The sequence below is a fragment of the Dipodomys ordii genome, unplaced genomic scaffold (genome assembly GCF_000151885.1).
Source record: "Dipodomys ordii isolate 6190 unplaced genomic scaffold, Dord_2.0 Scaffold22, whole genome shotgun sequence".
NCBI classification, from domain to species: domain Eukaryota; kingdom Metazoa; phylum Chordata; class Mammalia; order Rodentia; family Heteromyidae; genus Dipodomys; species Dipodomys ordii.
In genome coordinates this window covers 11,873,560-11,895,795 of record NW_012267238.1, presented here as the reverse complement: position 1 = coordinate 11,895,795, position 22,236 = coordinate 11,873,560, and the positions used below count along the sequence as shown (strand labels likewise).

Here is a 22,236-nt window from a genome sequence, read left to right as displayed (position 1 = left end):
CCAGATTCAATTTTCATAGGGAAGCTCAAGAAAAGTTCAGCATGGTAGATTTTAACATTCTACCTCCCAAAATCAATTTAACATCCTTGCAGGAAAAATGGAAAAGTCATCATGAATTTATGTCTTTCTCGTTTTGCCTTTTCCTTTCCCATTTCTAGTGCACATCCCCTGGAAAGTTTTTATAAATTACAGTGTTCTTTCAAAATCAGGAGGGGAAAGTCTTTCATATTGTTTTCTTCTTGCTTAATATTTTAAGCAGATACTACATTTATGTAGCTGACTTCATTTGGGACATGATTGGGGAAATGATGAAAATGTTTCTTCCTCTAATGTTAAAAGTATTCCCATGTTTATTTAAAAAAAAGATCAGAAAACTTAATTGAAAAGGTAGGTAACACCTTAAAAACAGTTTTTCTGATCTTTCTTTGGTCACTTCAAGCCATTTGTTTAGTGTATGGAAATATTCACCCAACATATCCTTTGGATCAGTTCTCATGGTTTCTTACCAGCTACTTTACTAGTTTGGGAATGTCTGATATACATATTATAATGAGGATCTTTACAAATTTGTAAATCATTAGTGAAATGATGTACCCAAAAAGCAATTGCCAAGAGTATTAGAAATCTGTAGGCCCAAAACAGCCACAGCAACAGAGACAGAAATTGTCTTTTTGTTTAAATAGTGTGTTGATTGACAAGTTACAGTATTTGAAATATTTTTCCTCTTTATGGCATAATATTTCACAAAAGTATGCCTTTTTGAGGTGGAGTGCCAAATAGTTTTAGTTAGAACATGGCAAATAGAACTGGTTTTTAAGAAAGACATTAGAGAATTTTATTGGTGGCAGATAGAAGAAAAAAAGCACAAGAAAGGAATGACAGCAGGAAAAGACAGGCCCAAGGAGGAAAAAGATACAGACCAAAGAATGAAAGAAGTCATGTGATGATGTGATACAAAACTGTATTTTACAATCACCGAAACTTCTTGTTCATGAAATCATTAGAAAGTGTTGGCATTATTACATTCTTCTTGCCCTTCCCCTTTTGTGGTTCAAAAAAGTGCCTTGCTCATTCTGCTCTTTTTAAATTTGGAAACCAGACCAAGAAGCATTGACCACTTCTTCGTCTTTCTGATGTCTTAGTCACCATCTGTTTAGTGTGAGGAAAGATGGAGCTAATCTGTTGTTTCATGAAGACCAATGACACTAACTTCTTCAGTGCTGTCTTCAAGTTTGAGTCTTTCTGTCTCCAGTGGATAGAAAGAATGCACTCACTGAAAATATCATGCCTTGTGCCCTAGTCATTCTTACAGAAGAACTACCTTGTCCTTTGGAAATTACACTTTTTACGAGTACTTTAGATGAGAGGATATTTTTCCAAAGTAATTATAAAAAATTGAGCCAACGTTTTTAACTGCTTGACAAGTCTTTGGAATAATGTGTCAGGATAACACCAAAAAGAATGCCTCTAAATTATCTATGAGAAGATTTGGGGCTAGATTCTATTACAGTTTGGGTTGCATCTGAAGTTACAGAAGATCAGACACTCAGATTTCCATTAGATTAACAAATGTCAAAACTCAGAATTAAAAAACAGTTCTGTCCAGACATAAATACAAGGAATTCCAGAGGAGCATTCATTGAATCATTTGGGGTCAGACCCCCTTCATAGGCACCATGAGCCCAGATGTAAATATAATTCTGGCTCTTATCTCACTTAAACATAAGTGAACAAATGTTGCCCAGTAGTAGAAGTCAGCTCAAGAATGATGAGAGCATCAGAACTAGTTTAGAAAGGAAGTGGCCTGTGAGCTGAGCTTTGGAAAAAGTAGGAAAAGCCTCACTTACCAGCTACACAAGAAAAGGAACTTTCTAGAAAGGGCAGTATCACAAGAAAAAACTCTGAGGCTTGGCACAGATATGTTGTCTAGAAAGTAGCAACTTTGAATTCAAAAATAGACTATATTTTCCTATAATTATGAGTGACTTTAGGTCTTATAAATCACTGTACAAATGCAAAAAGCCTCTCTTTTTTGCCAGTGTCCAGGTGTTTTATTTCACCTTTGGAACATTGCTTGTCCCCTCGGGGGAGACAAAATGGCTTAAAGAAGATGAATGATGAGCAGTTCCAGGTCACAATCCAGGGGCACCTTTCCCATTATGTCAGAGAATCACACATTGTATCAGCCCCACTTAAGTCTCACAGACACACACACACACACACATATGAATACAAACCTCAGCTTCTATCTGGTAGCTCAGACACCTGCTACACCATCTCCACCTTTATAATTTTTTTCTGAGTCCAATTAATTTGAGTAGCAGCTAAAATACACTTAACTATAGTGTACATTATCTAAACATGCAAAGTACCACTTCAACACTATCTTTGTGATCAGATAATTCCAGATTTCTATCAGTAGTCAAGTGCAGGTTAGAGTTGTGGCAGCTCTCTGTTAGACCTTTCAATCGCCCTTGTGTGAACATCAAGCAGGTATAATAGGGACCAGGCAGACCTCTAGAGTTGAAGAACTCTGCCTTCTTCAAGTTCAATAACAGTCTTTACCTATCATGCTACCTGAGAGCTGATGGCCATCTTTCTAATCCGCTTCTGTTCATCGATTAAGTGGAATTTTCAAAACAAGAATCTCGAGATAAGGAGATTGAGACTTCAGTGAACAAATATACATCGGTTTCCATCGTCTCTGCCTTATTCCACTCTTCTCGATTGTTGCCCTTGATGGCCTTTAGTTCCCCTCAACTTTCTCAGTACTGAAGTATAAACTCGGGGCATTGGGTTTGCTAAACAGAAGCATTACCACTAACATCATGCCCCCAGTCCTTTTTTGCATTAACAGGTTTTTGGACAGAGTCTCACATTTTTTTGGCCAACCTGGACTTTAACTTTGATCCTCCTAAATATGCCTCCCAAGTTACTGAGATCACAAGCATGAGCCACCACCACTCCTGGTTTATTGATTAAGAGGGAATCTCAATCTCACTAATGTTTCCCCATGCTGGCCTCAAACCATGATCTTTCTGTCAATTGTCACTCCAGTAGCTAGGGTTATAGATCTAAGCAACTACACTGAACTGCCTTTTTTATCTTTAGTCTTTATAAAGCAGTTTTTTTCATTGCATCTGTTACCTCACTTGGCTTCCACAATAAAACTGTTAAATATATAATCACTTTATATAGGAAGAAGTTAAAGCTTCATTCAAGAGACTACATAGCTCACTAATAAGCAATAATACTGCAATACCAATCCAGATCTTTTAATTCTGAGTCCTCTATAATTTTTGCTTTTCCCTGTGGCTTGTAATCCAAGGTTCTTTATGTGTGATCAAGTCCTTTGCAATCATCCAGTACTACCCATCAAACGAGTAACATTTTTATACAGTATTAGCTTTATACTGAGTCTAGTTCTAGGAGTTTATGTATATTAAGTAATTTATTTTTCATATTAAGTAATTTAATCTCTTGAACATCCTATAGAGACATTGAGATGCTAATTCACTCACCAAGTTATATTGAAAAAAATTACTCAGAAGCTTAGTTCTTATATAAAATGAGTATCTTGGAGTAGAACTGAGCTGGCAAGTAGATTTTAGTCAAGATTTCAACGCTCACCTCTAGACAGCAGCTGCCTGAAGAATTACATTGCAAAATGTTGTGAGACTCAGCAGTAATGCTGATAATGATTAGTTTATGGGCACAGAGTAAAGGAGCAACAACTTGTGCTCCATACTTAGTAGACATGAAGAACATAAACTCCAAATCCTCTCTTAATGCTAATATTCTATGATTCTAAAATCCTTATTTACCCCTTTGTGTGTGTGTGTGTGTGTGTGTGTGTGTGTGTGTGTGTGCCAGTACTGGGGCTTAAACCAAGGGCCTTGAGCTCTCCTTGGCTTTTATAATCAAGGCTGGCACTCTACCACTTTAACAACACCTCCACCACTGGCTTTTGGCTAGGTAATTGGAGATAAAAGAGTCTCATCAACTTTTCTGCCTGCACTGGCTTCAAACTGTGATCCTCAGATCTTATCTTCCTGAGTACCTAGGATTACAGGTGTAAGCTCCCAGTACCTGGCATACTTTACTCTTAACCATCCTATGCTGGTACTAAAAACTAAGTTGAGAAAAAGATTAAATGGACTATGGTCAGTCTTCACTTCCCTTCCCTCATTTTGTTCCGAAGAATTCCTAAAGAACAACAACTTGTTTTTCTCTATCCTGAAGACCTATTAGTGGATGTCTCACTGTGACAGGCTTCCAGTTCACACACAGTACTTCATGAAGGCTGTCACAAAGTTTTCTGCCAAATCTCATAATGCTCCCCTTCCAACCATGAAATTGCCAAAACTAGACCAAGAAAGAGTTTTGTACCTGTCACTTCTAAGTGCCAACCTCATCGGAGAAAAAAGAAAAAGTACTAAGGAACACTATTTTTATGAAAATGACACAGTAACATGCAGTCATACAGAAAGAGAGAAATGCAGGCATACAGAGAGAGAAACAGACAGAGAAGCTGGAACTTGAAGATAGAACACCTTGCAACCTCTCAGTGACTCTGGCCTGATTTTTGTCTATCATTCTTTGTTGACTTGCAAGCTCTCAGCCCCAGAGAATCCCACCACTCATTTTTGAGACAGCATAATATACTCAATAGAGGAGAAAACAAAAGAAAACAAACAATGTAGCTTTAAATCTTGACTATACTATTGACTAGCTAAGGAAGCAAACAAGCCTCATGAATATCTCTGAACCCCAACTTCTGCAACTGTAAACTGGGGTCACCAGCTTACCCTGCGAAAGACAAAAATAGAAGCCAAGGGCTGAGAGAAAAGACGTGCAAAGTGACATGTAGACATGGATTATCCTTCTTTGTTGTTGTCTTTATTTCCTTGCCATTACTCAGGGCATTTTTATTGAATCAGAAAATGAATTCACAACTATTATATAATGCCAACACTGCAGACTTACTGGCAAGTATATGGTTCCTATTTGCACAGGACAAATGCAGAATGCCACCCTTGCCCCACCAATAGCCTCATGTGAACCTGTGCCTTCTATATAGTACATAACCCCAAAAGGCAATGGATAAGCTTATTGATGAGTCCATAAAGCTATGGACTCAGAAAATTAAAGACTATGTTTTACCCTGACTTTTCTCAAACTTAAGGATTTCCTTTAGAACATCCCATCAGAATGATTTCCAACACTACCGGAAAGAGATTCCTACTGAAGCAGGAACATTTATTTAGAGAGAACTATATTTCCCAAGATGAAATGATCTCTATGATACAGAGCAGAACCTATCACTGGCCTTGTTACTCATCCCATTTTTCATGAATGAAATCAAAATGTGAGTTAATTGATATCTTTACATTAAGCCCTTGACGGAGCACCGGGGACACTGATGAATAAAACTTGGCCTTTGCCTCTATAGAATAGATTCAGATATCACCTAACCTTGAAGGTTTTGCTATTCTGTAATCACGATTCTTCTCTCATGGCCTACCATACATCTATTCCTAAAACTATACTTTCTCCCTAAGAGTTGAATATCTTATGAGTTCTACATATCTCCATCTTTAGATCACAAGAGGCTTAAAATCAATCACTAATTTTTTCAGTAGTTTATTCAGAAGGAATCATTCTCTTCCTGAATACAATTGAACTAGCTCAGCACAGACAAAACCTCTGCTTGGAAAAGGGAAAGTCTTTTGAACATTTTTTGATCAGTTATAAAATTAACTTGTTTTCCCTGTCCTGGTGCTATAAGGAAGCATCCCTCATTGACAGAGTAAAAAAAAAATGTATTCTGCAATGATGAGCAAAAGAAATGCAATTGTCATTTGGTTTCAGGAAAGACTATCTCATGGTCCATTCCTCCCACCCATCACCTCTAACAGATAGGACATCATTTTCAACAACCTTAACCTATTTTTTATACCAGAGAGTAGTCAATAAACACTAAACCTAAAGCAAATACAGGAACAGAGGCTTAGGGTTTGCCACTAAACTGAGGCAATCCTATGACCAATTAGTTAATCAAGTGGATAAAATAGAGGATTGAAAGAATAATTGTCAAAGTGCAATGTACTCTCTGCAGTTATGTGTTGGCTTAAGGCCTACCCTGAAGCAGATGTACAGCAAATAGGATGGAGGGAATGGACATTTTCTCCACAGTGTCTTCCTTAGTTCTCTCCCTCCTCTCTCTCTCTCTCTCTCTCTCTCTCTCTCTCTCTCTCTCTCTCTCTCTCTTTGAAGTTTCGAGCCATGGCTTATCAACAATAACTAATGATGCAGGGAACTCCTCTACATTTTTGGTAAGAGGTGGGTACTACAAGTTGAACCCTGGTTCTCACACGTACTGAGCACGTGGTGTGCCTTTGAGCTACGACCTCAGCCTCCTCTCGAGTTTTAATCTTCTTTCACTGACCTACAGCATTTCCTTGATGATTCAATATTACAGGAAATCCCTTAAGTATCCTGTAATATATTCTGAGGAATGTGATTGTCAAAATTAAGTACCTACTTCTTAGAGAAATAAAATCAAAAGACAGAAATTCTGATTAGATAGCAAGAAAGTGTCCAGTGGAGCCTTTCTTTGCACCAAATGACTTGACTTTAGGTGATAATGTGTGGCATAGAGGCATGGCACTCCATTTCTGGCATCAGATAGAAAGCCAGTCCCACAGATCACTGCTCTGTACAGAGAGTAGCAGCCAGTTATTACCTACAGCTATGACTATGTGATCACTTGACACCAAAATAGTGCTGGAGAGTTTTATGAAGATGAAGGGATTTTTTTTTGAATGGTTCAAGGAGACAGCAAGGAAAGTTAACCCTGAACTGTGCCTGTTGCCTATGTTTCAGAGCAGGAATGATAGCTGAAGCTAGTGACAGGTTGTTAGTCGACTGTAATTTTCTTTTCTTTTCTTCCTAGGAGGACAAGAAGACCTCATTCTTTCCTATGAGCCTGTCACAAGGCAGGAAAGTAAGTTTCTCAGCATACTCAGGTTTTTTTATTGTCAGGTCAAAACCCAGGTGATACTATTCGGGGAGGGGAAGCATGAAAGACTAGGGAAATAAACTCAGCTTGTTGTTCAGGTATATTGAGACCATACCCTGCTGTCTCTCTCTCTGACACTATCACCAGACAGTTTTTCTGCTGAGCAACTCCAAAGAGAATGGAACAGAGTTACAGTGGGGTGGGCTTGATGGGAAAGAAGACACCCTCATTACCGAATGGCCTAGCTGGAGGACTGATAAAGAAAAAATATCCTGGGAAATTACTAGCAGCCCAGGATTGAGAAAGATTTTCTAGTAGATGTGAGATACAGGCCACTCATAGGCGCTCTAGGACCCATAGCTTCTCCACCTCATTTATAATGGAGGCTTGAGGGCTACTGACAGGGAGATTACAGAAAAAATTCAAGCATCAGATGGGAAGTTGTACCAAAGGAGCTAACGTTACTCCTAATCCCAGACATAAAGGAAAATCCTAACAAAGACAATATTTTGAGCTGAGGGAAAGAAATGATTTTTTTTAAATGTCTTTACTACTAAGGATTACTTTTAAGCAGTGGCCAAACAGCTGGATTGAATTTCTTGTGCCCACTTAGTTGACTAAAGTCAGGGTTTTTGACATAGTGCAGGCACGGCCTGGCAATGAGGGAAACACCACCACCTGGGACTTTTGACAGAGGCTGAAGTCGCTCTTCCCATTAGTACATTTCAAGAAGTAGCAAGTCCACATCCCCAGGTTTAAAAGGCCCATTTCAGGGCTACAGGGGTATGTTCTTACTGCTTGGTGATCTGTCCTTCAGAACCACCCTTGCAAGGAATAGGGTACAAATGGAGAGAGGAAGGGTGGGTGAATACAGTCATCAGACTCAATGTACATACATGAAAATGGAGCCAGTTAACTTGAGGGGATGGGTGAGGTTGGGAGACATGAGAGAATGATGGAAGAGGTAACAGACCAAGATACAGCCTGCACATAAACTGACATGTTGAATTGAAACCCCAGAGTACAACTGCTTACAGATATTTTTTTTAAGAACCATCCTTGCTAGGCAGTATAGAAGTTGTTTCCAAGTCTCTCTCCCTCAGCCGCACCTTTTTTTCTGTATTCACAGTAAACTATACTCGGCCAGTGATTATTCTGGGCCCCATGAAGGATCGAATCAACGATGACTTGATATCTGAATTCCCTGACAAATTTGGCTCCTGTGTGCCTCGTAAGTATCTTTTTTTTTTTCCTTTAGAGAAAAGCTTGACTCCATGATGAGATGATAAAAATGGAATTTCTGCTGCTTCAAATACTACTAGTTATTATCTCAGTACCTTATGTAATTGTTCAACCTCATACTTTTTGTTTATGCTGTCACAGATGGTTCGGTATTTGCTAAGTATAACAAGGTTTTCTCTGAACTGATTGTAGTCCCGTAGAAGACAGAACTCCCTAACACTTCAGACAGTTATGAGATTTATAAAAGGCATCAGCATGGCCCTACAGCTTGACTGTAAGGGCAGCAAAGCATCTTTTGCCATCGAGTGGGAGAGATCACAAGTGCTACACATCAGCCAGGCACTGGTAGCTCACACCTGTAATCCTAACTACTCAGGAGGATGAGATCTGCGGAGAGCAGTTTGAAACCAGCCAGGGCAGGAAACTCTGTGAGACTCTTATCTCTAATGAACCACTAGAAAACTGAAAGTAGAGGGTCATGGGAGGAGGAGAGGATATGTATGAAACTTTACTCTCTAGGTCCCTATAGACAAGCATCAGGTCCCCGTCATCTGTGTCCTATTTAAGATAGCACCGTAGGATTCTGTCTGTTGTCCCTCTCTCCCTGCCATCACCACCAGCCCCGTTCACTTACTAACCTCAGGCATACACAGAGCCCATCTATATACTGAGACAAGCTCTCCAGGAAGCTGCCTCATGTTCATAATGAACTCTTAAATCTGACAAATGTTTCTCACACTGAATATTTTTAGGGTTTATAGTTTCAGATGTCTGTAATATTTCAATACTACAAATTTCAGCATAGACTTCTAAAGAATAGCAGGAATTATTTGTGTGGTGCCTGGATAAGATGATTGGAATGATGGCTCAGATAATGGTGTAGTCCCCACAAGGGCTGACATAGAACATATCCTGTACATAAGAAGGTGCAAATTAAATATGCATAACCTGGTTTACAAAGAGCTTCTAGTTTGGTTTTTCACTTATGAGAGAAAGAAAACAGAAATTTTTTAACCACTGTTCTCCCTTTCCCTTCCATCTTGCCTGTTCTTTCCTTTTTCTTTTTTTTAATTAATAGTACTATTTTATGTAATCAATATATGCTCATAGTTAAACAAGAAATTGGAAAGTACACAGAATCCTACACATGACCCAGAAATAACATCACAGAAAGAATAATTTCTTGTTGCTTTCCATCTACTTACTTCCAAGGCATATGTTTTTTCAAGGTGACTGATTTTTTTTCTTAACACTTAAAATTTTTGCTGTGTTAAATAATTATAACTAATCACTCTTCATCTACATAGGTATTTTAGATATTTACTATTCTTATTACTATGAGTTCTGAACTTAGTCATGTTATAATTTCCTCTTATTAATAGAATAAACATCTGAGATAAAAATATCTGGAGATTTGGTCATTTTAAGATGTCTTAAGAAGCAACTGAATGGAAGATCAGAAATTACTTTTTCCAGTCATATTGCTAGACTACATTCCCTTTCTCTTTTCTTTCTTTTTTTTTTTTGGTTAGTCATGGGGCTTGTACTCTGGGCCTGGGCACTGTTCCTCAGCTCTTTAGCTCAATGTTAGAGCTCTACCACTAGAGCCACAGTGCCACTCCAGTTTTCTGTTGGTTAATTAGAGGTAAGAGTTTCACAGATGCTCTTTCCTGGACTGGCTTTGAACCATGATCCTCAGATCTCAACCTCCTGAGTAGCTAGGATTACAGGCGTGAGCCACCAGCACCCAGCTCCCCTTCTCTTCTTAACCATACATTTACATGAATTTTTTTATATTGGAAGTATTTCACTCTAAATAAGTAAAATACTGTACTTATTTTTAAGCGCATAAATATATTTAAAAATTGTATACCCATTCTTTCTCCTGATTGTGTAACATTGTCTTTTTTTGTTTTCTTCTTTTTTGCTGTCTTTTTTTGTTTTCTTCTTTTTTTTATATTGTGCTAAACACCTAAACACTATAGTGATAGATAGATAGGTAGATAGATAGAGAGATAGATAGATAGATAGATAGATAGATAGATAGATAGATAGATAGATAGATAGATAGATAGATAGATGTAGAGTGTTGAGATAAGATCTCACTATATAACTTAGGCTGACCTTGAACTCACGAACCTCTTGCCTCCATCTCTCCAATGCTAGGATTTTCAAGCATGAACCACTATGCATTTAGAGTCTAGATTTTTATCTTCCTTCGTAGAATATGTTTATCCTAATAAGCAATGATTTACTGACAGACTAACTTGATTAAATTGTGATTTGGTCTTAAGACTCTTTACAGATGAATGCAGAGTTAAGTCCAAAGTAGCTTCTAAAATGGGGTCTTTCTGGAATCTTAATCAAATGCCTTATTCTGGCTAAACACCAATGTTTCCTAATACTGTGTAACCTCTAGATTCTCTTTTTGGAAATATCTCCTAGGTAGAAAGATTAATGTAGCAGAATCCCCCCCCCATTTGTTTTCTCTTAAAATTATAGCTATGAATTATGTGTTGGTGGCTCATGCCTGTAATCCTAGCAACTCAGGAAGCTTAGCTCTCAGGATCACCATTGGAAGCCAGCCTGGGCAGTGAGACTGTTATCCCCAATTAACTACAAAAAACAGGAAGTGGCTCTGTGGCTCAAAATGGTAGAGCACTAGCCTTGAGCAGAAAAGTCCAGGGACAGCGCCCAGACCCTGAGTTCAAGCCCTATGACATACACACACACATACACACACACACACACACACACACACACACACACATATAGCTATTTATACATAGCTATATATAGGTGATGCATGCCTAGAATCCCAGCACAGTTTGTAAGTTTCAGGCCAGCTTGGGCTACATAGTGAGACCTCATCTCAAGAATCCTAAACAAAGTTACAGCTATGCCCTGCATTCTGATACCTGAGCAAGAATTGTTCTTCCTGTTTTGTCCCTATTTATAGTCATTTATGTGGGAAGATAAGACTGGCACGTGTTACTACTATATCTGTGTTGGGAGTGTGGTAAAGAAATTAAGTAGAAAGAAAAGAGTGTGAGATACATTTCATTATTTCTCATTTTACAGATACTACAAGGCCAAAGCGTGACTACGAGGTGGACGGGAGAGACTATCACTTTGTCATCTCCAGAGAACAAATGGAGAAAGATATCCAAGAGCACAAATTTATAGAAGCTGGGCAGTACAATGACAATTTGTATGGAACTAGTGTGCAGTCTGTGAGATTTGTAGCTGAGAGGGTACGTTTGCAATTTTTTACAACCCCCCTAAAGAAGGCTTCTAGGTGGCAATCCACAGGTTGGTTTTTTTGTCATTACTATTTTCTGATTGCAGTTGTGAAATTGAATTAAATATTTCTTTTAAGATATCCATGCAGAGAATCACTTTAGAACAATATCATTCATCTTTGATCCCACTAAAGTATTTTGGCTGACTTGGGGCAGGGACATGGAGTAGTTCCACAAACCTTAAGACAGCCTGAGCTTTATGGAGCTCACCTTGTCCTTGACATGCTAAGACCCTTGTAAGTAAAATTATAATGAATAGGGAAGCTTTGTTATTGTGGGTGGTCTAGACGGTGGAAAATATGAACTTTTCTTTTGAACACTTCACATTGTGGAAGATGGTTGTCTAGTCTGTTGTTGACAAAAAAAAAAAAAGTTCTGACTTAGAGGAAGCATTGATACTCTCACTTTTTCCTGACAATTTCAGAAACATGAAAAAAGGAAATGTTTGAGAACCGAATCAGATGATACTTGAATGTGGCTTTAAGATCTGTATACAGAGAAATCCTATCCCCTATAAAGACATATGCCAGTTTTATATGAGAAAGTATCAGTTGGAGTGAAATGATTTGATGGGACCCTTTTCCCCTTTTGATATACTGATGTAAAATTTTTCACAAGAAATTTTGCTGAGAGGAAATGAGGGCTGAAGGAGAGCACTCATCTCCTTCACAAAGAACCAAAGTAACAGGTATAAAGCTACATTTTGAGGTGCAAATACTGAAAATCAGCAAGAGAAAGGGGGGAACCTTGTGAGATTCAGAGACCTGGGACAATAGCATAGAAAGAAAATAAAACAGCACAGCACCTGCAGCTCCACATTTAGCCAATGAGAGTCTTACCCTTGTAGTGGTAAGGGTGAAAGAACTTTCCAGTAAACTCTAGCTGTGTAGATTCTGGGATTCCAGCTAATAGAAAAAAAATCCTAACTCTTCAAAGGATTGCAGCCCAATTGGATAAATAACCTGAAGTCAGCACCGTAGCCTGGCTCTCTCCCAGAGAACCTCCAGGATACTATAGTCAGGATCCATCCAGGGATGTGGACTGTTGTGTGAATTTGGACTGACCAAGACATTGGATAACCCACCATATTTCCATGTCTGAGACCCCACTGACCTTCCCCTGCACTGGTTTCACGGAGGGGAGCTAACCCAACTTGGCCCAACAGAGTGATTGTGACCTAAACCTACAGGATGTCCTGCAGTGTGAGAACTGGTGTTTAGACATATAGATCGTACAGAAGTGGGGAACACCACAGCTCCCACTGCTGCTCCATACTGAGGGGCCCTGAACAGTTCGGTGGTGCCAGCTGTTATGAGGCCCCTGTGCAGGAGTGGCTGGGGAATATGAAGAACAACTTGCACTGGCCCTGTTCCATCCTACTTCTTCCCTCCTGGCAAGAGTAGAGAGGTGAGACGAGCCTCCTCTTTTCCCTCACCTAAAGGACACACACACATGCCAAAGGGCCTCCATTCCCTCCAGAGGAACTTTGGCTTGCCCTTGCAAATGTCCTATTCCTGGGCAGGGCAGGCGCTACCACTAAAGCAGAGGAGAGGAACTTCCCCCTGCTGCACTGTAACACTGCTCTTCATTGCTGGCTGTGAGTACCGCAAGGGGAGGAGGGGGGTTGCTCAGCCACCCACAGACCCAGACCAATAATTGGTCAGAAGACAAGTGCATCCAACTCCTCACCACTTCAGGGGCAACCAAAGGCAGAGGTGGTGGCTAGTCATGGAACTGGCATCACTAACAGAGACCACTATTCCTCGTGTAGCAAGTAGACACAGTGAGCCTCTCATACACATTGTTACCTGCCCCACACCTACTTGGACTGCTATCATCTCCCCCACTCTAGTGTGGCCTACAGCAACAAATGTGACTCCATGGTACACGCTGTGCCCACAAGCTTGAATCACAGCAACAGAAGCTCTAGGGAGACTACACTAAGTTGCCGCCTTAAAATGAAAGCCAACATTGCACACCCACCTGACACCCAAGGCCCTCTTCAGGAAAATGCTGCTTAGGAAAGCCACCCTGTAGTACTGGTAGAGATACCTCATCTTTCAAATGTGCATACCTCAACATAAGAGAACAAGAAATATGAAAAACCAAAGTAATACCATGCTTCCAGAAGAACAAAATAATTCTTTAGCAATAGATCTTCCCTAAAATGAAAATGAATCATAAAAGTTTTGAATAATACAAATCTCAGCTGGGCACCAGTGGCTCATGCCTGTAATCCTAGCTACTAAGGAGGCTGAGATCTGAGGATCACGGTTCAAAGCCAGTCCGAGCAGAAAAGTCCATGGACTCTTATCTCCAATAAACCACTAGAAAACCAGAAGTGGCTCTGTGGCTCACGCGGTAGAGCACTCGCCTTGAGCTGAAGAGCGCAGGGACAGCGCCCAAGCCCAGAGTTCAAGCCCCACGACCGACAAAAAAAAAAAGAATAATACAAATCTCATTGAGATGCCAGAGTACTGATAAACAGTAAAATGAAATTAGGCATATAAGGGAGAAATTCAGCAGATATTCTGAAAAAAAAAAAACAGAAATTTAGAAAATGAAGACTTCAATAAGTCAAACAAAAAAAATCAAGTGAAAGCTTATTTATCCGCTCTAGAATGAACACCACTACTTTATCAATACAAGACCATGCAGAGGGTCAAAAATAAAAAATATCAGTATTAAGCTATATTTTAAATCAAATAGAGTTTATAGAATATTCCATGCAAAAACTGCTGAGTATACATTCTTTTCATCAGCATATGAAACTTTATCTAGAAAAGACTACATTTTAGGCACAAATTAGGTTCTAACAAATTCAAAAAAATGAAATCAAAACCCCTATATGTTCTGATTGTACAATGAGATAAAACTGGAAGTAAACAAAATAAATTTTATAAATTATAAATATGAGGCTCCACACTTTTGAATGAACAGTGGGTCATGCAAATATAAGAATTCTCAGAAACAAAGGACAATAGAAGCACTTTTATCAAAAGTTGTAGAATGTAGAAAAATAGTACTAAGAAGGAACTTATAGCAATAAATACCTAGATCAAAAAAGATAAATACTTCAAATAAGCAACCTAATGATACATCAAAAACTTAGAAACAAGAACAAACCAATCCCAAAATTAAAATGAAAGCATAAACTAAGATCAGAGTAGAAATACATGATATAGAAACTATGAAAAACAACAGTAAAATAAAAGGGTTGGTTCTTTTTTTAAGATAAAATTCACTAACCAGGAAAAATAGATAAGACCCAAATAATCAGAATATCAAATATAACACATATCAAAGAAATACAAAGGAACATTGTAGATGCTAATAAGTTGGAAAACCTGGGAGATATGAACAAATTTCTGGGCAAAATAAGCTATCAAAACTAAACAATGAGAATATAAAAGGTTCTGAATGCATCAATCCCAATTACACTATATTAGTAATTTTTTAAAAAAAGGAAAATCAAAATCAGTGACTTTACTGCTGAATTTTATCAAACTTACAGTATTACCAATCCTTCTTAGACTTTTCCACAGAAGTGACTGGGAGTGATCCTTCCAAATCCATCCTATGAAACTAGTATTATTCCATTCCCAAACCATACAAGAATGCAACAAAAAGAAATTTTTGACCAATATGCCTGACAAATATAGATGCAAAGATTCAGTAAAGCACTAGCACAAAGCCCAGACATGGGAATACATGCATATAATCTCAGCTACTTGAGAAGCTAAGCGGGAGGATCACTTAAGCCCTCAAGGTCAGGGCAAACATAGATTACCATGCACTATGTTCACTGGTCTAAAAAAATAAATAAAAGGCTTGGTTGCCAATAACTCACGCCTGTAATCCCAGCTACTCAGGAGGCAGAGATCTGAGTATGGCAGTTGAAAGCCAGCCTCTGCAGGAAAGTCCATGAGATTCTTTTCTCCACCCCAGAGCTGTCGCTCAAGTGGTAGAGCACTAGCCTTGATGAAAATAGGGTTAGCACCCAGACCCTGAATTCAAGCCCTAGGACCAGCACCAAAAGAAACTAGCAATAAATTCAGCAGTGCCTCAAAACATATTAAGTTGGTTTCATACCGTGGATACAAGGATGGTTCAACATATACAAATCAATAGACATAAAACATCACGTGACAAAATGAAGGGTAAAATCACTTGATTATCTCAAATGTAGAAAATACATTTGATAAAATTAAATTTCCCTTCATAATAAAATCACTGAATAAAAGACCCTACTTCAAAATATGACAAACTAATAGCCAAAATCATACTGTGGTTAAAAAAAAATGAAAGCATTTCTTCTGAGATCAGGAGCAAGACACACATGTCCACTTAAGTTTCAACCAGAGCAATTAAGCAAGAGAAGTAAAAGACACAAGTAGTAATTAAGACAGTCAAATTATCCTATTTTTACGTTGTCGGACTCTTTTATTGCATTATTGTTATTATAGAGGTGATGTACAGAGGCGTTACAATTACACAAGTCAGATTCGAAGTACATGTCCTTTGATACAGTGTCCTCTGTTCCCTCATTCTTTCTGGGTCCCTCCTTCCCGTCTCCACCCACAAGTTGTACAGTTCACTTTCAGCAGTGTCCAGTGAGCTCCACTGCTGCACTTTTCCCCCTCGAGTTCTGTATTCTCCTCCAACTTTCCTAAAGATGTTCTCTCACATATACCATACGTAAGGTAAAGAAGCCAGAATCAACAAAAACTAAAAGCTAAAAAAAAAAAAGAGAAGTCTTTTGTTTCCATATCTTGGAGTTCATTTCATGAAATATGCATATTATTTTATATAAATGTGAAGAGGTGCTTAGGATAGAAATACAAAGGCTCAATGCCTAAGAGTATCCTCACTGTGTGTATCTAGAATCCTGCATAATTTATCCTAGCCCGGTGCATTTTAGATCTAATTTCTGCATATCAAAGGGAACATGTGCCATTTGTCTGAGCCTGGCTTAGCTCACTGAACATGGTTTGTTCTAGATCCATCCATTTCCCTGAAAATGGCATTATTTTATTCTTTCTAATGACTGTGTACAATTCCATTGTGTATAGCTACCACATTTTTTTTTGGATCCACTCATCTATTGTGGGGCATTTGGGCTGCTACCATATCGTAGCTTTTGTGAATAGTACAGCAATGAACATAGATCTGCAGGAGTCCTTATATCCTGGCTCATGATGCTTACGGTAGAGACTGAGGAGTGGTATGGCTAGGTCATAGGGAAGGTCTATGTTTAGTTTTTAAGTAACCTCTAGACTGCTGTTTAGAGTGGTTATAATAGCTTACACTCCTACTAACAGTATAGTGGGGTTCTTTTCCCCCCTATCTCCCTAACATTTGTTGCTGTTCAAATTATCAGTGTTGGCCATTGGAATCTGAGAGGGAATCTCAGAGTTGTTTTGATTTGCATTTCCTTTAAGGCCAGGGATAATGAGCATTTCCTCATATGATTCTTTGCCATTCTTACCTCATCTTTTGAGAAGTCTCTTCTTAGCTCCCTTGCCCATTTAGTGATTGGTTTATTATGTTTTGGAAGGGTTAGTTTCTTGAGCTCGTATATATTGTATATATTGGATATTAGGCCTTTGTCTGATATATTGCTGGTAAATACCTTTTCTCAGTTGGTTGGCTGTCTTTCTAGTTTACTATGTCCTTAGCTGGGAAGAAACTATTTTAATACAGTCCCACTTGCTGAGTCTCTTTCCTATCTGTTGTGCCTCAGGGACTCTATTCAAGAAATTTCTATCTATAACTATAAGATCTAATGTTTCTCCTACTCTCTCTTGAATAGTTGCAAAGTTTGGGGACTGACATTGAAGTCTTTGATCCACTTTGAATTGATATTAGTGCATGGTATCGAACAGGGATCCACTTTTATTTTTCTGCATATGGATGCCCAGTTTTCCCAACACCAATTATTGAAAAGGCTATTTTTTTCCACTCTATATCTTTGGCTCCCTTATCAAATATCAGATAACTATAAGTGTATGGTTTTATTTCTGGGTCTTCTATAGATTATATGACTCATAGAGAGAAAATGTAAAGAATCCACTTAAAAAGTATAACCAAAAAACTAAAGATTCTATAGAGTATAAAATATAAAATCAAAATACAGAAATCAGTAGCTTTTTCACACATCAATAACTTTTCTAAGAAAATATCAAAGCAAAATTATAAAACACACATGAAGGATTGAAGGACGTGCAATAAAAGAAACTATGAAAATCTCCCGTGTTAATAATAATGTTATGTCCATAGTACCCAAAATGATAATATAGATTCAGCACAATCCTTAGTAACAAACCAAATACATCCTTCACCAAACTTGAAAGAATTTGATCCTAAAATCAATTTTCAAGGCCAGAAGTTTCCAAATAGCCAAATCTATCTTGTGCAAAATGAGAAAAGCTGGGGGCATTACAGTTTCTGATTTCAACGCATACTAACTGCATAGTCATAATAACCCATGCAATATGACATGAGCATAAAAATGGATTTATAGGCCAAACGAATAGACCAGAGATCCAAAAGAACCCCATGAATGTGCAACCAACTGGTTCCCAACAAAAAGGGCAACTTCTTCAAAAACTTGCACTGGGAAAATTGGAAATCTACATGAAGAAGACTGAAACTTGACCTCTGTCTCAACTTGTAAATGAATTAAAAGCCTAGAAAAAACACTTTAAATCATTGATAACTTAGCAATGATTTTCTGGATAGAACTCTGAAGCATAGGAAGCAAAAGCAAAATTGTCAAGTGAAATTACATCAAACTAAAATGTTTTGCCCAGCAAAGAGATAGCTGACAGAATGGGAGAAAACATTTGCCAACTTTCCCTTTGACAAATGAATATAAGGGACTCAGCCAAAAACAGTTACCCCAATTTTTTTAAAAAAATTAATTATCTTGAACACTTACAACAATAAGACAAACAAGTGGACAACAAATATATGAAAAAATATTGCATGTCATCACCCATCCAAGAAATGAAAACCAAAATAATAGTGGATCCTATTTCATCCTATGTTATGAAAACAAAAACAAAATAAGTTAAGGAGAATGTAGAGAAAATAAATTATAATATACTGTGGGTAAGGATGCAAATTAGTACAGCCATTTTAGAGAATTTTATGGAGACTCTTCAAAAGACTAAAACTAGATCTGTAATGTAATCTAGTTTTCCCACTTAGGATTATACATCAAAATGAAAGGAAATTAGCATACCAAAGAGTTACCATATGAATGCTCATGTTTATTGCAGCACTACTCCCAGTAGCTAAAATAGGAGTCAGCCCAGGTGTTCATCAACTGAATGGATGGGTAAAGAAAACGTAGTATATATGCACAATGGAGTATTCTTCAGACATAAAGGGGAATTAAGTCCTCTTATTTACAGCAAATAAAATAGATTTGAAAGATATTAAGAAAAGTAAGCCAAGTACACAAAAGACAGGTACTGTATTGTCTCTCTCATATAAGCAACATTTTTTAAAAATGTCAACCTGAAAATGGATTAATTATGACTAAGGGCAGAAGGATATGTGGTGGAAGGGGATGGAAAAGGGGCAGGCTATATGTATGAAAGTAACACACTGAGCCCTGTTTTATGTACAATTAATATATGATAACAAAAAAGAAATGTACTGTCTGAGAAGATACTGAAAAGATGTTCTATTGTCTATGTGGATACTGATTCTAGTCAGTACCCTGGAAAACTATTAATTTGTTTTCTCCTTTGAACATGTATTACTTCCGTTAACTTGAAATGTTCTAGCCAGTGCATAAACAAACAGCACTTCACAGATGGCTCACTTGACATTTATTGCCTAAGTGATAAAGGCTGTTAGTGTGCTTCTCGTGAGTTTAAGAATTCACTGGACTCTGTTCATTTTCACGTGGATCCCATTACTGACTGTTCCTATCAGCATAAAATTTTTTCTCCTCTTATGTAAAGTCCTTGTAGGCACAGGGTAATAAGGTCATTTCTCTCCAAGCGGATGAATATGATATGGCAAATGCATCTATTTTCCATAAATACTATAAAATTGCTCCTTGCTCTGAGCACTTACTGCAGTAGAAGCCAAGTGAAATGAGGTGTGCTACAATATAATCTTTTTTTGTTAACATTAAACCAGATAGTATTTAAGATAATTGTTTTGTGTCTGTCCTCCATTAACTGAAATATTTTTAAGGCAGGATACATAGAAGCAATGGGCAAATGGTATGGAATTGTTCTAAATTCATCTGATCATCATTCTTCCAAGTTTAACATTGGTCAAGGTGGGATGAAAAGGTGTCTTACACATTCCAACTAACAATTAAGTCATGTTGGAGAACTAGGTTTGACTCTGTCTAGTACTGATATTTTTTTTGCAAGTTAGTTAATATTTGTAAGCCTTAGTCTTCTTTTGTACAACACAAATGTTAATACCTATCTCATGGATTTGGGGATGATGGTACTCTTAAAATTTTAGAAATCCATGTAGAGTCTTTTGAGGAACCTCCATACTGCTTTCCAAAGTGGTTGAACAAGTTTACACTCCCACCAACAACGCAGTAAGGTTCCCTTCTGGCCACATCCCCTCCAGCATCTGTTGTTATTAGAGTTCTTGTTTATAGCCATTCTAACTGGGTAAGGTAGAATCTCAATTTTTGGGGGGGGAGGGTCCGGTCGTGGGGCCTGAACTCTGGGCCTGGGCGCTGTCCCTCGGCTCTTCAGCTCAAGGCTAGCGCTCTACCACTTGAGCCACAGCGCCACTTCCGGCTTTCTTCTGTTTTGCTTATGTGGTGCTGAGGAATTGAACCCAGGGCATCAGGCATGCAAGGCAAGCACTCTACCACTGAGCCACCTTCCCAGCCCCAAGTTGAGCATTTCTTCATGGGTCTGTTGGCCATTCTTATTTCCTCTTCAGAGAAGTTTCTCTTTAAGTCTTTAGCCCACTTATTTATTGGACAGTTGTTTCTTTGAGGATTTGTTGTTGAGGGATTTAATTTTTTTAATTCCAAGAATATTTTAGTTATGAGACCCTTATCCTTATCCCTTATCCTTATCCTTTTGGCTAGTGAAGATCTTCTCCCAATCTGTGAGCTTTCTATTGATCTTGCTAGCTACGTCCTTTGCCATGCAGAAGCTCTGAAATTTCATGCAATCCCATTTGTCCAACCTTTCTTTGATTTGTTGTGTTTCCGGGTCTCTATTAAGAAAATTTTGGCTTGTGCCAAGGAGACTTGGGTTTCTCCTATTCCTTCCTGTAATGTTTTCAGGGTGTCTGCTTTGACTCCGAGGTCTTTGATCCATTTGGAGTTGATTCTGATGCAGGGTGATATATAAGGATCTAGCTTTCATTTTCTATAGGTGAATAACTAATTTTGCCAGCACCATTTACTGAAGAGGCTGTCTTTCTTCCCCTATGACCCAGAAATACCACTTTGGGGCATTTACTCAAACGATCACAAACAAGGCCATACTAATGCTACCAGCATAACTGTTTATCCCACCATTATTTACCATAGCTAAGATGTGGAACCAACTCACATGCCCCTCAGTAGATGAATGAATGAATGATCAAGAAAAATGTGGTATATATATATACAATGGAATTCTATCAGAAAGCATGACATTGCTCCATTTATTAGGAAATGGAAAGACTTGGAAAAAATTATATTAAGTAAGCCAGGCCCAAAGAAACATAGGTCCCATGGTTTCCCTTATTTGCAATAACTAGTACATGTGTAGGACAAGCAGAAAAGGCCAAAAGCTATGTACATATGACAAGATAAGATGATGCTAAGCAAAATGAACCCCAAGATGGGGACGTAAATATCTTTTATCTTTCTTGCTATTGTTTCTAATGTATTTATAATGTACCATGTGATTTTTTTGTTGCTTTGTATCTTCCTCCCTCACAGTATAACCCCTATACTGTTATAGGGGTTATATAACAAATACAGTGAAATTTCACTGTATTTGATGTTGGTGCCCTGCATCTTGTATATATACTTCTCTAATTCAGGGAGGGGAAGGGAAAAAAAAACAAAATGATTAAATAAGGATACAGGTTGACCCATTGAAACAATGAGATATACAAAACACTATGTTGAAAATGAACTTTACAACTTCAGTTAGGGGAGGTAGTTGTGGAGATGGGAGGGAAGGGATGGTTGGGAGAAAACAAAGGAGGAGGCAACAATGCTCAATAGGAAATATACTCATTACCTTGCTCATGTAACTGTAACCCCTCTGTACAGTATTTTTACAATAAAAAAGTATAAAAAAAACTTTAAAAATCCAGCAATTCCATACCTTCCTTGAAAACATATGTTTTCATTGCATTATGACATTCTTTCAGAATTAACTACATCTTTTCTTCTCTTTCTACCAGGGCAAACACTGTATACTTGATGTATCAGGAAATGCCATCAAGCGGTTACAAGTTGCCCAGCTCTATCCCATTGCTATTTTCATAAAGCCCAAGTCTCTGGAACCTCTGATGTAAGTACAGACGCTAGAGGCCATCATCCAACCGACTCCCCATTGCACATTCCCCAGAACACTGTTCACAACTCTTAGTCACAAATGCTTGCAAATGCAAAATACCACCCTTGATTTTTATGCATTAAAGAAAAAGATACAATTAAAAATGTGAAGC

At 38.1% G+C, this 22,236-nt stretch overlaps 1 protein-coding gene across 7 annotated transcripts in view; it reads left to right on the top strand.

Annotated features, from left to right (window-relative positions):
- Dlg2 (discs, large homolog 2 (Drosophila)) overlaps nt 1–22,236 on the top strand; it is a 1,447,312-nt gene that overhangs the window by 1,416,614 nt on the left and 8,462 nt on the right. For all 7 annotated transcript variants that reach the window (XM_013013991.1, XM_013013986.1, XM_013013988.1 and 4 more), the window contains 4 exons: nt 6,956–7,006; nt 8,151–8,252; nt 11,345–11,517; nt 21,970–22,079. In XM_013013991.1, coding sequence (XP_012869445.1) covers nt 6,956–7,006; nt 8,151–8,252; nt 11,345–11,517; nt 21,970–22,079 — 436 coding nt within the window. The remainder of the gene's footprint in view (nt 1–6,955; nt 7,007–8,150; nt 8,253–11,344; nt 11,518–21,969; nt 22,080–22,236) is intronic.